At 41.3% G+C, this 15,060-nt stretch overlaps 1 protein-coding gene across 1 annotated transcript; it reads left to right on the plus strand.

Annotated features, from left to right (window-relative positions):
- The first annotated feature begins 111 nt into the window (after positions 1 to 111).
- LOC141757754 (inactive phospholipid phosphatase 7) lies at positions 112 to 11,261 on the plus strand. Its single transcript, XM_074618526.1, has 3 exons — positions 112 to 280; positions 473 to 1,300; positions 9,674 to 11,261. The coding sequence occupies exons 2-3, from the start codon at positions 739 to 741 to the stop codon at positions 10,060 to 10,062; spliced, it is 951 nt and encodes a 316-aa protein (XP_074474627.1). The 5' UTR covers positions 112 to 280; positions 473 to 738; the 3' UTR covers positions 10,063 to 11,261.
- Positions 11,262 to 15,060: the final 3,799 nt, after the last annotated feature.

Below are 15,060 nucleotides of genomic sequence, written 5' to 3' on the forward strand. Positions count from 1 at the left end.
CATACATTCATGCTTTAAGCACCTTGGAGAACTCCGCTCCGCAGCTCAGCGCACTGCGGAGGAACTGAATCCGGGATTTGTGCGTAAACTACGTCAAATCCGCAAGGAAGTACCAGATGCTGCACTGACTGCTGGGCTGCCTCGTCTTCACCTCTTTGTTGACGATACTGGCTGACGGTTAACTGTTTCAGGTTTCCTCTTCAAATGCTCGACCTCGCTGCTGCCAGGACATCAGAGGTGTTATGGAGGCACATTTAGCTTCACATCCATCCTTCGCTTGGTAAGATGACAACACCGTTGCGCATTTCTTGCACACATTTCCTCCTAGCCTGTTGTTGTCAAGAGCAGCAGCAGCAGCAGCAGCAGCAGTAAAGCACCTGTTAGTTGTGTGTGTGTGTGTGTGTGTGTGTGTGTGTGTGTGCTTGTGAGCGTAACGAGATGCTCATGTTGTTATTTTATCTCCATGCTGTAGATCAGGTTTCACCGGATTGGTCGAGGCACATGCCATTCAACGGACTGTCCCAGCCTGCGTCCGCGGGTATAAACAGCATGGCCAGCGCACATTCCAGTCCGGTCTAAATATATCTATTAAGGCCACAGGAGGAGGGGGAGGAGGAGGACTGGTGGAGGACAGGGGGGTTTATCCTGGGACGCTTCACTTCACTGTCGTGGTCCACTTGAATTATTATCCGAAGATTGACAATCGGTTGTTGAACCCCACAGAGGAGATCCAAAAACATGCCCTCCGGTTACAATGTGAGGTCCAGGGCGAGGGAGAGAAACAGCGTCCTGAGCAGACCGGAGTTCATCTCCCTCAACCAGCCTCCACTCCGCGGTGGAGGTAGCGGCAGTAGCGGTGGTGGTGGCGGTGGTGGCCCCGCTGAGAGCCGAGGAGGAGGCGCAAGTGGCGGCGGCAGCGGCGGCGGCGGCGGCAGCGGCGGCGGTGGCGCAAGACGACCGGGTCAGATCAAGCACCAAACTAGCCAGCCGAGCGAAGAAGCTACCGACAGCGGCAGCAAGGACCGGAGAGAGCCCGCTAAGATGCCGGAGGAGGACTGCATGCAGCTGAACCCTTCCTTCAAGGGGATAGCGATTAACTCCCTGCTCGCCATCGACATCTGTCTGTCCAAGCGCATGGGGGTGTGCGCGTACACGTCGTCCTCGTGGGGAGGCTGCCGCTCCATGGTCGGCCTGCTGGCTCTCACCGGGCACGGCATCACGTGGATCATTGGCACGATCGTGTGTCTCACGAGGAGCAACACTCTGGCTGGGCAGGAGGTCCTGGTCAACCTGCTGCTGGGTAAATAAATGCCTCACCTCAACACACTCTCACCAACCAACCTCTCCAGAACTTCAGCACCACTCCAGACCAGTATACCCAGAAGGACTTACAATCTTAGTTTCACTTCTCTGGGTGAAACTTGATTCACATTCTGTCTTTGCCAAAACTTGTCAAGGGTGACTGTACCCAGTTTTCTTCCCACCTGTGAAATTCAGCCATACTGCCATATTCATATTTTACAAGGGATTTATAAGTTGTAATTCAAATGATTAATACAGAACGTGTTAAAGGTCCCATATTGTAAAAAGTGAGATTTTCATGTCTTTTATATCATAAAGCAAGTTTAAGTGCTAAAATACTGTTAAACTATCAAATCGTTCAATATGAATTACACACAGCCCGTATTCAGAAATTGTGCATTTGAAACAAGCCGTCCATTTTGATGTCACAAATATACAATATTTAGACCATTACACGGTTTTAAACATAAACATTCTAAATGTGTCCCAGTTTATTTCCTGTTGCAGTGTATATAAATAACATCAGCTGACAGGAAGTAAATATGGACCCAAACTGTTGCCTAGCAACGCGATTCCATTGCAATTCCGTAGCAATGCACTAAAACAGAGCGTTTCAGACAGAGGGTAAGTACAGGTATATTCAGACAGACAGTATGAGGATAATAAAGTTTTTTTGAACATTACAGCATGTAAACATGGTCTAGTAGAAACACAAAATACAAGTATGAACCTGAAAATGAGCACGATATGGGACCTTTAATACTTCATAGATCATGGAATGGGAAAGGGATATTCAAAAAATGGCAACCTAAAAATTTTACTTATGACTGACTTTTTGCTGCTCTATAAAGTACAGTGGTGGAAGAAGTATCCTACATAGTAAGTAGTAAGTAAAAGTAGAAATACCATAGCCTAAAAAATAAACACTACATTTCAAGTAAAAGTCTTGAATTCAAAAAGTTACTTAAAGCTTCAGTAGGCAGAACGTTTTTGGCATCATTGGGTAAAACTAGAATGTCACTCGGAGAGCGCAGACCTCCGCCAGGTTGCCCGAGTACGATTGCCCCCCCCTCTCCGTTCAGCTTGCGCCATCATCCACATGTATTTTTGTTTCTGTTGAGATCAGCTGTACGTAGCGGAGCATCGTAAAACACTTCATTCAAACTGGCGAGAAACAAAGTAAAACTCACCTAAACCGTCGTAGTTACTCTTTCCAACAATCAATAAACTGTGCTTTGGTCCAACTCAACTGTAATTTCACCCAGTTTAATGTGAACAAATGCAGAATCTACAGGTGTCCCCCCTACCCCCATCCCCCGCTCTCTCAATGTCTCTCTCTCTGCAGGCAGAAGGAAAGATGCATGTTGAAGCGTCATGAATGCGTCATCAGTTACACTGCGCATGTCTTAAAGCCTGTGGTGTTAATGCACAGGCTGAGCGGAGTTATTAAAAAAAATTCCCGAAGCCGGATCATGATCCAGATCGCCACCAAAATCGAATGGATTGTTCATTGTGCCACACCCCACCCCTCCAAAAAATTTCGAAATTTCTTTTGGAGTAATCCTCCAAACGGACAAACCAACAAACCAACAAACCAACAAACCAACAAACGAACATACAAACAAACAAACCAACAAACCAACAAACCAACAGACAAACATACAAACCAACAAACAAACAAACCAACAAACCAACAAACCAACATACAAACAAACAAACCAACAAACCAACATACAAACAAACAAACCAACAAACCAACGCCGGTGAGAACATAACCTCCTTCCTAGACTTCAGCCTTGGCGGAGGTAATAATGCCTGACTATGACTGATATATTTGACTTCAGGACATCTCTGATTACATACATGCTGAAAATCTAAAAATGTTACTGTCCAAAGTAAAAGTCCCTAGAAGTGTATGATTTAACGTTTTCCCCATGGATAGTGTTAAAAAAGTTAACAAAAATCGCAATAAATTGTAAAATCGAATCACAATACTTGTAGAATCGCAATACATATCAAATTGGCACCCAAGTATTGTGACAGTATCGAGTCAGTAGATAGGTGAATCGTACCAGCCCTGTTATAAAGTCATTAGCTAAAACGTATAACTACTTTATAAGGTATGGCTCATTAGAAAGTGGAACCAGATTGTGTTTTCAAACTTTTACACCATGATACAAAATGGCCCTTGTTAATCATTACATGATTGATTATGACTATGAATATTGTGCCAATTGTCCCTCAGCAACAGAGAAAAGAAGAAAAGCAGCACATTCAGACATTGCAAGAAGAAAAAGACAGAATGTCAACATGCGTCACTTTGATTTCTCAGTTTTTATTTCCGTTTTAAGCAACTTATACATCATAGTAGTATACCTTTTTTCTATATCTATATGGTTCATAGATCATTTAACAAAATATATTAAATGAATAAGTAAAATCCCTTCAGCGTGAAGTATTACTTGTAGTTAGAGTAGAGCGTGTATCACTTTTGTACAGTAGAGTCAAGTCAAGTCAATTTTATTTGTATATCACAAATCACAAATTTGCCTCGGGGGACTTTACAATCTGTACAGAATATGAAACACTCTGTCCTTAGCAGTACGACCCTCGCTTCGGATGGGAAAAACTTAACTTGAAAAAAAATTGTAATAGGGAAAAATGGAAGAAACCTCAGGAAGAGCAACTGAGGAAAGATCACTCTTCCAGGATGGATAGACGTGCAATAAATGATAATATTATGTATTAAAAGGGAGGGTTTTACTATTGCAACTTCTTTATTATATATAATATATATCATTATATTATATTATGAGTTACACCTTACCATTATGTAACAATAGAATACAATCTAATACAGTCATGCAAAAAGTACTGACTCAAAATGACAAATATATGCAGAGGTAGTGTTTTTCTGCAGTGCTGAGTTGCATCAGATCGCACAGTGGTTCATGATATGATATTGACCCTCTCTATGCTCTACACGCTTTTAGATGAGATCAAATTTTTCAGAATGAGTTGGGGGACCAGTGTGTATGTGTGTGCGCACACATACTCACACACACATGCACAGTCTAGACCCAAACACAGATTATTGACCATATAAATCTCCTGTCTGTGGCTATGTTGAGCTCTGATTGGAAGCCAGTAAATCTCTGGATTTAGGACATAGTTGTTTTGTGTTTGGGACATTGTTCAGCCTCAAATGCGTGTTCATTATTTGTCGGTCCAGGATAATTTTGGTCTGTCTGGAGAAAAATCTACGCACATGCTGAACAGTGGGTGGGTGAATTAATATTTAACGCTGACTGAAATTCTGTTTTGTTTTCACCTAACAGGAAAGTAATCAGCCAAGACTGGCCTGTCAGGTTTGGTTTAATTCAGCCCACCGCCATGAGCGTATGAATTGTGCAGTGCTGAGATATTTTCAATACAGTGTTTTGAAATGAGTGGGACTGTCTACGAGACTACTGAGCATGTCGGAGACTCCCAAAGCAGACCTTGACAGTGCAGAGGATGTTCCCATCCTTATCAGCTGAGGTGCTCTGCTTCGGTGTTTTCTGGTTTCTTCTTCTGTGTAACTTAGTTACTCCGTTTCTCAAAAAAAACATGTTTACCTCATATCATGCGCAATTTCTCTTTAACATTAATTAAAAAACAAAACATGTAGACAACTGGTAGATGTCTCAGATACGCAGATGTGATTGCAACAATATCGATAACATCGCTGTCACCGCTTCTCCAGATAAGATGAGATAAATGAGGCAGAGTCTGGTGTCCTCTAAATGCCCAACTCCCTGTACTGTAGTAGAGGCCTGAATGGATGATGACAGTAACAAACAGACATGATGAGGCTGTACTGACGCAGCTGTTGGCTTTCATTAATTTTTCATTATGCTTGATGGAACAGATAGGTCAGCATTCAGCATTACTACACGGCGTTGTTGAATACTCGATTCGGATCGGTTAATCACAGCGTTCTGCTGTATGTTATTTCTTTATAGCAGACCGTTGCTATGTATAGCAGACCGTTGCTATGTATAGCAGACCGTTGCTTTGCATTGGGGTTTCTTTCTCAACAATGACCAGCTCGCTGTACATTATCCCTTACTTGTAGCGGCTTTTTACTCCTTTTTGTTATCTGGCCCCAGTGGGCTACCTCCAGGTCTGAAAAGTGAAGCCAATGCTGAAGTGCCTTAAACTTGCATTATATCTGACAGCCAGCAGGGGGCGACTCCTCTGGTTGCAAAAAGAAGTCTGATTATATAGAAATTTATGAGAAAATGAGCCTACTTCTCACTTGATTTATTACCTCAGTAAACATTGTAAACATGAGTTTATGGTCTCAATCACTAGTTTCAAATCTTCTTCAATACAGCATGATGTTCATTTAGTAAATGATGGTCCCATTTAGAGTCAAATAGACCATAAAGCATGGGATGCTTTAAGGCGTGGCTACCTTGTGATTTACAGGTCGCTACCACGGCGTTGCTCGGTGTGGGGCGTTTTCGTCTTACAACTTTAACCCTTTCACAGTATGTTTTCAGTCCATGAAAATTAATTATATCATTTTGGGCCCCTGAAAATGTCTTATTCAGCGTTCGGTTGTACTTAGCCTCACCCTCACGTGTCACTTCTGGTTGCAAAAAAACAGGATGGTGACGGCCAAAATGCCGAACTCAAAGATTCAAAACATCAGTCCACAACCCAATGGGTGACGTCATGGTGACTACGTCCACTTTTTATATAGAGTCTATGGTAAATACACAACTGTTCGCCATATGAACTGTAAAGATAGTAATATGTCAGTCTTGTGTTTACAGCTTGTTTTTGTTGCCCCCAAGTGGCATTAAAATAATGTATTGCCGTTTTGGACTGTTGTAGTAGGTATTTTCTATTAAATGCACAACCTTTGCATTGCATTGAAACAAGACAGGTGTGCAGTATCTCAATTTGGGGCGGGAAATGCCTATTTGGAACTAAAACATGGGGAATCACTGGTCCTGACAGGGGAATTTCAAATATTTTGAATCATCTTCTTAGAGATGAACTTGCACTTTTTGTCAAAGTAAATTGGAAGAGCAGGAAAAAACACCCCTTTGAAAGGGTCTGAGGCCCTGCCCTGGCATATTTGTAAATTACTTTCTGACTACAATGAGTCAATTAGAATCAGGGGAAGCACAGCATAAAGTGTTGTTCTAGTACTCCTACGTCATTGCTCAGTACTGAGAAACACTGACTATTATGGGATTTCCCTCACAATGCAAACTGAACTGTGGCAGCCCGACCAATTATCTGCCCACACCTGTTGCACTTCCTGGAGATAAGAGTTTCCATTCTCAATATGGCAGTTTCCCCTTGAACAGCAGATCTGAGCTCAGGATCTGACTCACTGATGGTGATGGAGAGGTGGAGGTTTGGCTACTCAGAACAGTTTTTGTGTGATCAATAACAGTGTGCTGACTGACTGGGGGGTAACTTCAAACATGTTGTTACACTGTGCTGTGACTGCAGCAAAGAACACTGAGCAACAGAAATCCTGTTGGGGACGAAGAAGTCAAACAATCTGAAAGCAAGGTTTTAGAGAACACAACCAAGATTTATCAGGGGGAAAAAAACATCATGAAGTAAAACCAGAATTTTGCACAATTATTGTCACGTACCTACTAATACCCTTTTCACACCAATGACCAGGGTTGGACCAGGGTTAACCTACCCTGGTCCAACCCTCCTTTTGTCAATTCAAACCAAGCCAGTCAACCCGGGTTGAACCCTGGTCAGGACAATTCAGATACGACCTGGGTCACAACCCAGGAGCAATGCATACCATTTAGCTCAGGATGCTTTAGGGCGTGGCTACCTTGTGTTTGACAGATGGTAACGGTCGAAATGCTGAACTGAAGGCTTCAAAATGGCAATCCACTAATGAACGGGTGACATAACGGTGACTACGTCCACTTCTTCTATACAGTCTATGCCTGGGACCCCTCACTCAGATCTCACCAGTTTCATAAGTTTTAGCTTATGCCCTGAACAGTTTTGACTTGTTTTACTAGCCTGCCCAGCTCTCTTTTGTCCCTTCATCTCTTCCTTTGGCATTAAGGTTTCTCTTCCACCTCACCAGCCTGCTTTTAAGGAGCTGGAATAGAAGTTTGAAATAATAGCCCTGTTAGGACAGCGAGCAGGCGACTGGAATGAGAAGTAGGGCAGCATGACCAATATGTCACACAACTGACAGTTATTTAGCGCGTGGCTGGTTGAGTGTGTGTAACGATGGCAGACTTCAACAGAAGTTAAAGATGGCAATTGTAAGGGGTATTTTTGGGAGGGCTATTATTGTGCTATAAAAGGCCTCTGCAAATGTCTGGTATGTGGACTCAAAGCAAATGCTTCTCGGAATTGTATCTTATCGGTTATTCTTGGTCACCAAGATATCGGTTTACATATGTATTATAGTTGTTTTCTGCTTTATTTAAGACTCACTACGTTCTATAAAACACTGTGCGCTGAGGCAGTTTGTTAAAGATGTTAATTATCTGTATTAGCCTTATCACTATCGTTTTGTCCGGTATTGTTTACAGATTTATCGAGAATAAGAGTCCACAGCCATGCTAGCAGCTTTGTGAGGCTGTACAAAGTTGCTTTGAGCTAAATGCTAACTTTAACATGCCAACATGTCGATGTTTAGAATGTATAATGTTTACCATGTTCCATCATCTTATCAAAGAAGCAAAGAGACGAAACTCCTGTGTTTTTGACGACAGCCGCTGACGCCATTTTGGACTGAAAACTGTAATTATATTTATAATATTTTATTGTTCAACATAGGCCATTTCGGTAGACAATAGAATAGAAATAATTTTTTTGTTTTAATTTTGTACGGCATTTGGCGTAGCTGGGCGCTGAATGAACAATGGCAATGGAGTGAACAGTTGACTTTCACTTCATGGCAATATGCGTTCTTTGATCTTAGTTTAGTGTGTTAGCATTTTAACATTTGCTAATTAGCAGTAAATACAAATTACAACTGAGGCTGATAGGAATGTTTTTGCAAGTATTTAGTCACAAATTAAAATGTTGACCTGATGATGGTGTGGTGGAAAGGATTGCAAAGTTATTACATTTCATACTGAGGGCGACATGAATGTCTGTACCAAATGTCATGACTATCCATCTAATAGCTGTCGAGACAGTTCACTCAAAACCACAATTGTGTACCTCATGGTGGCGCTACAGGGAAAGTCAACCGTTTTTACTACTTTTAGAGGATCTTAAAGGGGACCTATTATGTTTTTGTGCTTACCTATTTCCTTTAGTGTGTTATATAGTTTTTTTTGCATGTAAAAGGTCTGAAAAGTTACAAACCCAAAGTCCACTCCAAAGGGAGTTACTCTCCCCCACAGAAACACTGCTTCTGAACTGCCTGAAACACCTCGCTTGAAGTCCTGCCTTTTCTTCCGTAACGTGGTGATGTCACAAAGTAACACATTTGCATAATAAAATGCTCCAGGGATGACGTTTTTCTGTAGGAACTTCCTGATTTTCAACCAGGAAGTTAGCATCGCCCCGGTTCCCTCGACAAAGAGCCAAAGGGATTTTTCCGTTGGGTTTTGGATTATTGCAGAAAATACACTCTGTGGCGAACACACGTTTATGATACTTACACGTTTTGTTCAGCAAGATAATCTTCACTTTTGAAGCGTGAATGCAATCACTAGAAGCAAAAAGGCGGATGAGTCTGCGTGATTAGTAATCTCATTTAGCCGCTTGTTAGCAACCGCCTTTTTTAAGACACATAAAGGCTTCAAAATTCACAAGTTGGGTTTTTTTTTCTGTAGTTTATGTTGTAGAACAATTCGTTAAAATCTCTTCAGCTTGTGTTAACTACAGTCCTTATTTCGGGCATCTAACTAGTAAAAACCCATTCAGAAAACCCATCGTCTTCCAGACGAGGGAACCGGATGTGCTAAAATGCTAACTTGTTTCCGGGTTTTAGGACTCATTCCTGTAGCCCTCTATACCTGCGTAGCGGGTAGTTTGGCATGTCCCTCAAACAAGGCTAGTTAGAGCGGAGCTGGAGCAGAGTCTGAAGAGTTTTGGTTCGGTTGACCAATCACTGACATCGCTGGGCAGGAGCTCAAACAGAACGTTTCAGACAGAGGGTGTAAAGAGGTGCTGCAGCATAGCCGGTATGAGAAAAATAAAGCGTTTTTTGAACATTAAAGCATGTAATCATGTTCTAGTAGAAACCCAAAATACAAGTATGCACCTGAAAATAAGCATAATAGGTCCTCTTTAATCTTTCACCACTGGAATTGTCTAGGTTATTGCATGTCAACACAATTCTTTTTTTGTCCTTTTTTTGTGACAGCCCTCATTGTTGACGTCCTGACTGTGGCTGGACTCCAGAGACTGGTGAAGCGCAGAGGACCCTGGGAGATGATGCCGGGCTTCATGGACTGCGTCGCCATGGACATCTACTCCTTCCCCGCTGCTCACGCCAGCCGGGCCGCCATGGTCTCCAAGTTCCTGCTGTCCCACCTGGTCCTGGCCGTGCCGCTTCGCATCCTGTTGGTACTGTGGGCCCTCCTAGTGGGCATGTCACGGGTGCTGCTGGGGAGACACCACCTAACCGATATGGTGTGTGGCTTCGCGCTGGGCATGCTTCACTTCAGCTTGATGGAGTCGGTGTGGCTCTCGTCGAGCACCTGTCAGACTCTTATTTCCATCAGCACGCTCAGCTGGAGCCCCTTTTTCTGAGCTTTTGATATAAGGCTATGCTAGCACACAAGGCTTATTTGATACACTAAGCTCGCAATGTCGAGGACTAAGGTCTGATGAAGTTATTTTTGCAAGGGTCATAAGTTCTCATCGCAGGGTGTGAAAACAGAAGCATTCATATTTGGAACCAGATGCTGGCTTGCATGTAACGACCAAGACATCCAAGGCCTTCATAATGCTTCACAAATCCTAGTATCTTCAGTCAAACCTACTAAAACACATCTCTACTGCTCCTTTACTTCAATTAAATACTACTAATAAAGGCAAAATCAAGACAACTGCAAACTGACAATGATTTGGTGAAAATGTATATGTAGGATTTTTGAAGTTTTTAGATTTTAGATTTGAACTTCTTTCTATCCAACAAACTCTCTCTTGAGGGTGTGTGCCTCTTCCTCTTTGCCAACTTGCTTCCTTTTACTTCCTCCTTCCCTGCTACCTCTTCCTCTTTTCACATTTGTTTTTAATATCGCTGCTTTTATTTTGGAATAGCGAACCACGTTGGACACTGAATGGTTTGGTGTAAGGCTGTAATATTGGATGTAACACTAAAATATACAGTATAAAGTGATTGTTGTTTGGATATTCCACATTGGCATGACTATTATGTTTGTATATTACCGATGGGATTCTGTTCTGCTTAATGAATGCTTATGAAACATGAACTTATTTGGATGCCACTGAATTTAGCTGCGTTTGTGTAAAACAAATGTCACACTTGCACAGAATTTAATATTTTTCTTACAGGGTCAAATATGATTTCCTTTCAACGTGCCATTTATGCTTTAATGAGTTTAAATCTCTTTTTTTTATGGCAGCTCTTTCATTTCAGGCTGCTTCAGTCTGCAGCCTAACAGATGCTTATGTATACGGTCAGTGATGCTGATTCTGTGCCCCACTAAACAACTGAAGCGTGTGTGTGCGTGTGTGTGTGTGAATGTTGGTATACTAAGTAAAAATATCTGTTTGAAATTATCATTCTCTTCCAAATGCATTTTTATGGACCTTTGAATGAAACCTGCTGGGTTTTTGTGGCAAACTTTTTTTTGTGGTTTGGTGTGTAAATACAGTTTTGTGTACATTAGTTTGCTTTAGTTCTGTACAGGGACTTGTATGTCATGTTTTTATTTTGTTTTTTTTCCCCATCATTAATAAAGCGAGGTGGGCTGTCAGTAAAACGTGGAGGCCTTTGTGTTTTTTTTATTATTTTTACATGTGAACATGAAAAAAAGCCAATAATAATCAATATAGCTTGTTTTTATAATAATGTTCAGGGTGAATAGTGTGGCCGTGCGTTTGTTCATGTGCAATACCTTATCTTAAATTTAAATCTGTGTGCAAACTAGAATGAGGAAATCCCCATTAAACGTTATTCGACGAATGTTTATGTATCAGCTGAATCCTTTAGGAAGCTTAGCTATTTATAAGTTGGCTTTCTGCGACAAATTTAGATTGCTTCAATAATCACATGGACATTAGACATCACATGGTGCACAACTTGGTCAGCAAAAGAATAAAGAAGAAGTGTGAAACCCTAAATGGTGAGACAGTTCTGATGTGGTCATAGTCTTTCTGGCAGTGGTAAACTTAAAGGGAAAATGAAATAAATGTATCTTACGTATTGCTCAGAAGAAGAATGTACCTCACATGAAGAAAAATGATATCTAAACTAAAAAAAAACATTTCCGTGCAAAGTAGGGGTTCACCTGACATGAAGCTTGAGCGCTTTTATCAACATATAGTGTTTCAGTCTTAGTCTTACGGTTTCCTATTAAAGCTGCAGTGGGTAGAAATGGAGCAAATATTATTTTAAAAAGTTATTTTTATAAAATGGTCACTATATCCTGAAAGTAGTGCATGAGACAGGTAATCTGAAAAAAATCATGTGCCTCTGTGTCCTCCAGTGTCCTCCGGTGCTCATAATGGCATCTGCAAGATTTCACAGACCGGAGGAAAACAAGCAGTCAGAGCTGATCTGGAGTCTGCCGTCCAGCTTCCGTCTCTTAGGGCTGGCTGTCAGTCACTCACAAACTCTCTCTCATCTTGTAGTGTACTGTTTAGCTGTAAAATGCGAAAGTCTGTGACCTGGCAGCCATGTTGAGAACAGTTGAAGAAATACCAAGCACCGCCCACCAGCCGTAGCACAGCCAATAGGAACGCTCACTCTCTCTGAAATGGCTTGTGATTGGTCAAAGTCTTCGGTCACCAGCTAGATATTTTTAAAGCCTGAAAACAGAGCCATGAGGAGGTGTAGAAGTCTAGTTTTCTCTCGGAACACTTGAATTACAATATGCTGAAAGGTTATTATTTTGCCCAATGATGCCAAAAACTGTTGCCTACTGAAGCTTTAACTGCATAGAATGAATAACATATAATTTTAGACCAGTTAGTTTATTTGACTGAGAAAGCAAACAATGTATTGATGCAACAATATTTCTGTGTCTTCACAGCCTTCGGCACAAGTTTCCTGTCACACGACTCTTACCACAGAAAAATCTGACAGGAAGCAACACCAATGCAATGGTGTGTGCTCTGAAACAGTTCGGTACCCTCAATAGCAGGAACAGAAACTGCTTTTAAAAAACTCTCTGGCAGAGAGAGGGAGTCAGATCGGAAAGAGTTGCAGCAGTCAAAGCACATTTAAAGCAAATGTTTCATTTTTAAAAAAATGTTTTGATCAAGCAGTGTAGAGTAGCAAAGACACATGTCCTTAATATGGAGCATTTACAGGCTCAAAGTTTGAGAATGTGTGGAGCAGAAGGTCTTTTGTCCTCTCAACTCTATACATCTGTGAGACTTTGACATTAAATATCGCTGCTGCAAACATAGACTGCAACCTAAAAAATCGGGTTCAGATAAAGTTCAATCGAAGTTAGTCGTCTGGTTGGTACACAGCATGATGCAATGTCCTACAACACAATCTGAGGAATTGCAGCTTTGAGAAATGACAGACAGATTTCCAATAGATTTGCTGTGGACATACTTGGGTCCCAGAGGATGATTGTTCACATGTTTATTATTAGTGCCTCCGTCGAGGCAAAGTTTCCACATAAACACAATTACCCAAAGACTATTCTTTTTAAGACAGCTTAGGAAATGTGGTGTGTCAAAGGTTGCAATGTTACTGTTCTACAGAGAGGTAATAGAGAGTGTGCTCACCTTCTCAATAACTATTGCAATTCTAAAGCCCACAAGAAAAAAACTGACGGACAGAGTCGTGCGCACAACTTCAAAAATAATTGTACTCCCCACCATTTCTGAACTAAACCACATCCACATTCAGCAGAAAGGTTTGACATCTTTTTTACACTATTCAGTCACACCTGTTCCACCTCAGACTAGTGTTAAATGCAGACAAACCCAAGGCTATGTTCTTTTCTAGCAAAAAGAAGGTGCCAGCTGTTCTTCCCTGCATCATGTCTTCACAAGGTACCCCTATTATTGTGACAAATATTTAGGCATCACAATTGATGGAAGCCTTTCTTTTAAATTTCTTATTTATCATCTTTTAAGGAAATTCAGATTAACATTGTCCGTCTTTTTTAGGAGCAAATCCTGTTTCTTCTTTGATGCCAGGAAAGGGCTTGTTGCTGCCACATTCTTGCCTCTTCTGGACTACGGGGATGTTTTGTACATGAACACTTCAGCTCACTCTCTTCATCTGTTGGATGCTGTCTATCACAGAGCTCCATAGATTTATAACCCGTTTTAAATCCCTACACACCATTAACTCTATATTCTTTAGTCAACTGGTATTCATTATCCATGCACAGAACTTTGCACCGGTATCTCTTAATTTTAGGGCTGTCAATTGATTAAAATGTTTAATTGCGATTAATCGCATGATTGTCCATAGTTAATTGTGATTAATCTGTTCAAAATGTTCCTTAAAGGGAGATTTGTCAAGTATTTAATACTCTTATCAACATGGGAGTGGACAAATATGCTGCTTTATGCAAATGTATTTATTTATTATTGGAAATCAATTAACAACACAAAACAATGACAAATATTGTACAGAAACCCTCACAGGTACTGCATTTAGCATAAAAAATATGCTCAAATCATAACATGGCAAACAGCAGCCCAACAGGCAACAACAGCTGTCAGTGTGTCAGTGAGCTGACTTGACTATGACTTGCCCCAAACTGCATGTGATTATCATAAAGTGGGCATGTCTGTAAAGGGGAGACTCGTGGGTACCCATAGAACCCATTTTCATTCACATATCTTGAGGTCAGAGGTCAAGGGACCCCTTTGAAAATGGCCATGCCAGTTTTTCCTCGCCAAAATTTTGCGCAAGTTCAGAGTGTTATTTAACCTCTTTCACGACAACCTAATATGACATGGTTGGTACCAATGGATTAGGTTTTCTAGTTTCATATGATACCACTATCTTCACGCAAATTGTGTTAATGCGTTAAAGAAATTAGTGGCATTAAAACAAATATGCATTAACATGTTATTATCTTTGACAGCTCTACTTCATTTATAAATCCATCCTTGAGCTGCTGCCCACTTATTTATCCACTTACATGTCACGTAAACAGTGCTGCCATGCTCTCAGAGCTCCATCACTCTCTCCATCCCCTCAGTCTGAACAGAATCTGGCAAAAAAAGGCCTTCTCCTACTCTGCCCTCCCGACCTGGAATACGCTGCAACAGCAGGAACTGAAGCTGTCCAGCCAGAATCCCCTCTTTTCTCTTGTTTTTAAACTGTCACTTTTGTACTTATCACCTGTATAATGGGTGTTCTATTTTGTCTTTGTATGAATGTCCTGTCTGTTTGTAACTTTGTGTCATATTACTGTTGTGCTTTAACAAGATCTCTTTCGAGAATGGGACCCCTGTCTCAAGGAGATTACCTGTCCAAAAGAAAAAAAATATCTCCAAATTAGAGCTTGTCCCAGTACAGTTTTGTTTGATTTTGCACCAGAATCAAGGCCTCTGCACTGCACGTACCCAAAATATCCCTGC

This window comes from Sebastes fasciatus, chromosome 19 (genome assembly GCF_043250625.1).
Source record: "Sebastes fasciatus isolate fSebFas1 chromosome 19, fSebFas1.pri, whole genome shotgun sequence".
NCBI lineage: Eukaryota > Metazoa > Chordata > Actinopteri > Perciformes > Sebastidae > Sebastes > Sebastes fasciatus.

What these genes read in the sequence shown, in the direction of transcription:
- LOC141757754 (XM_074618526.1), top strand. Translation starts at nt 739, where the DNA reads ATGCCCTCCGGTTACAATGTGAGGTCCAGGGCGAGGGAGAGAAACAGC. An exon ending in CCTGGTCAACCTGCTGCTGG is followed by an intron (nt 1,301 to 9,673) that starts GTAAATAAATGC and finishes TTTTTGTGACAG; the next exon opens with CCCTCATTGTTGACGTCCTG.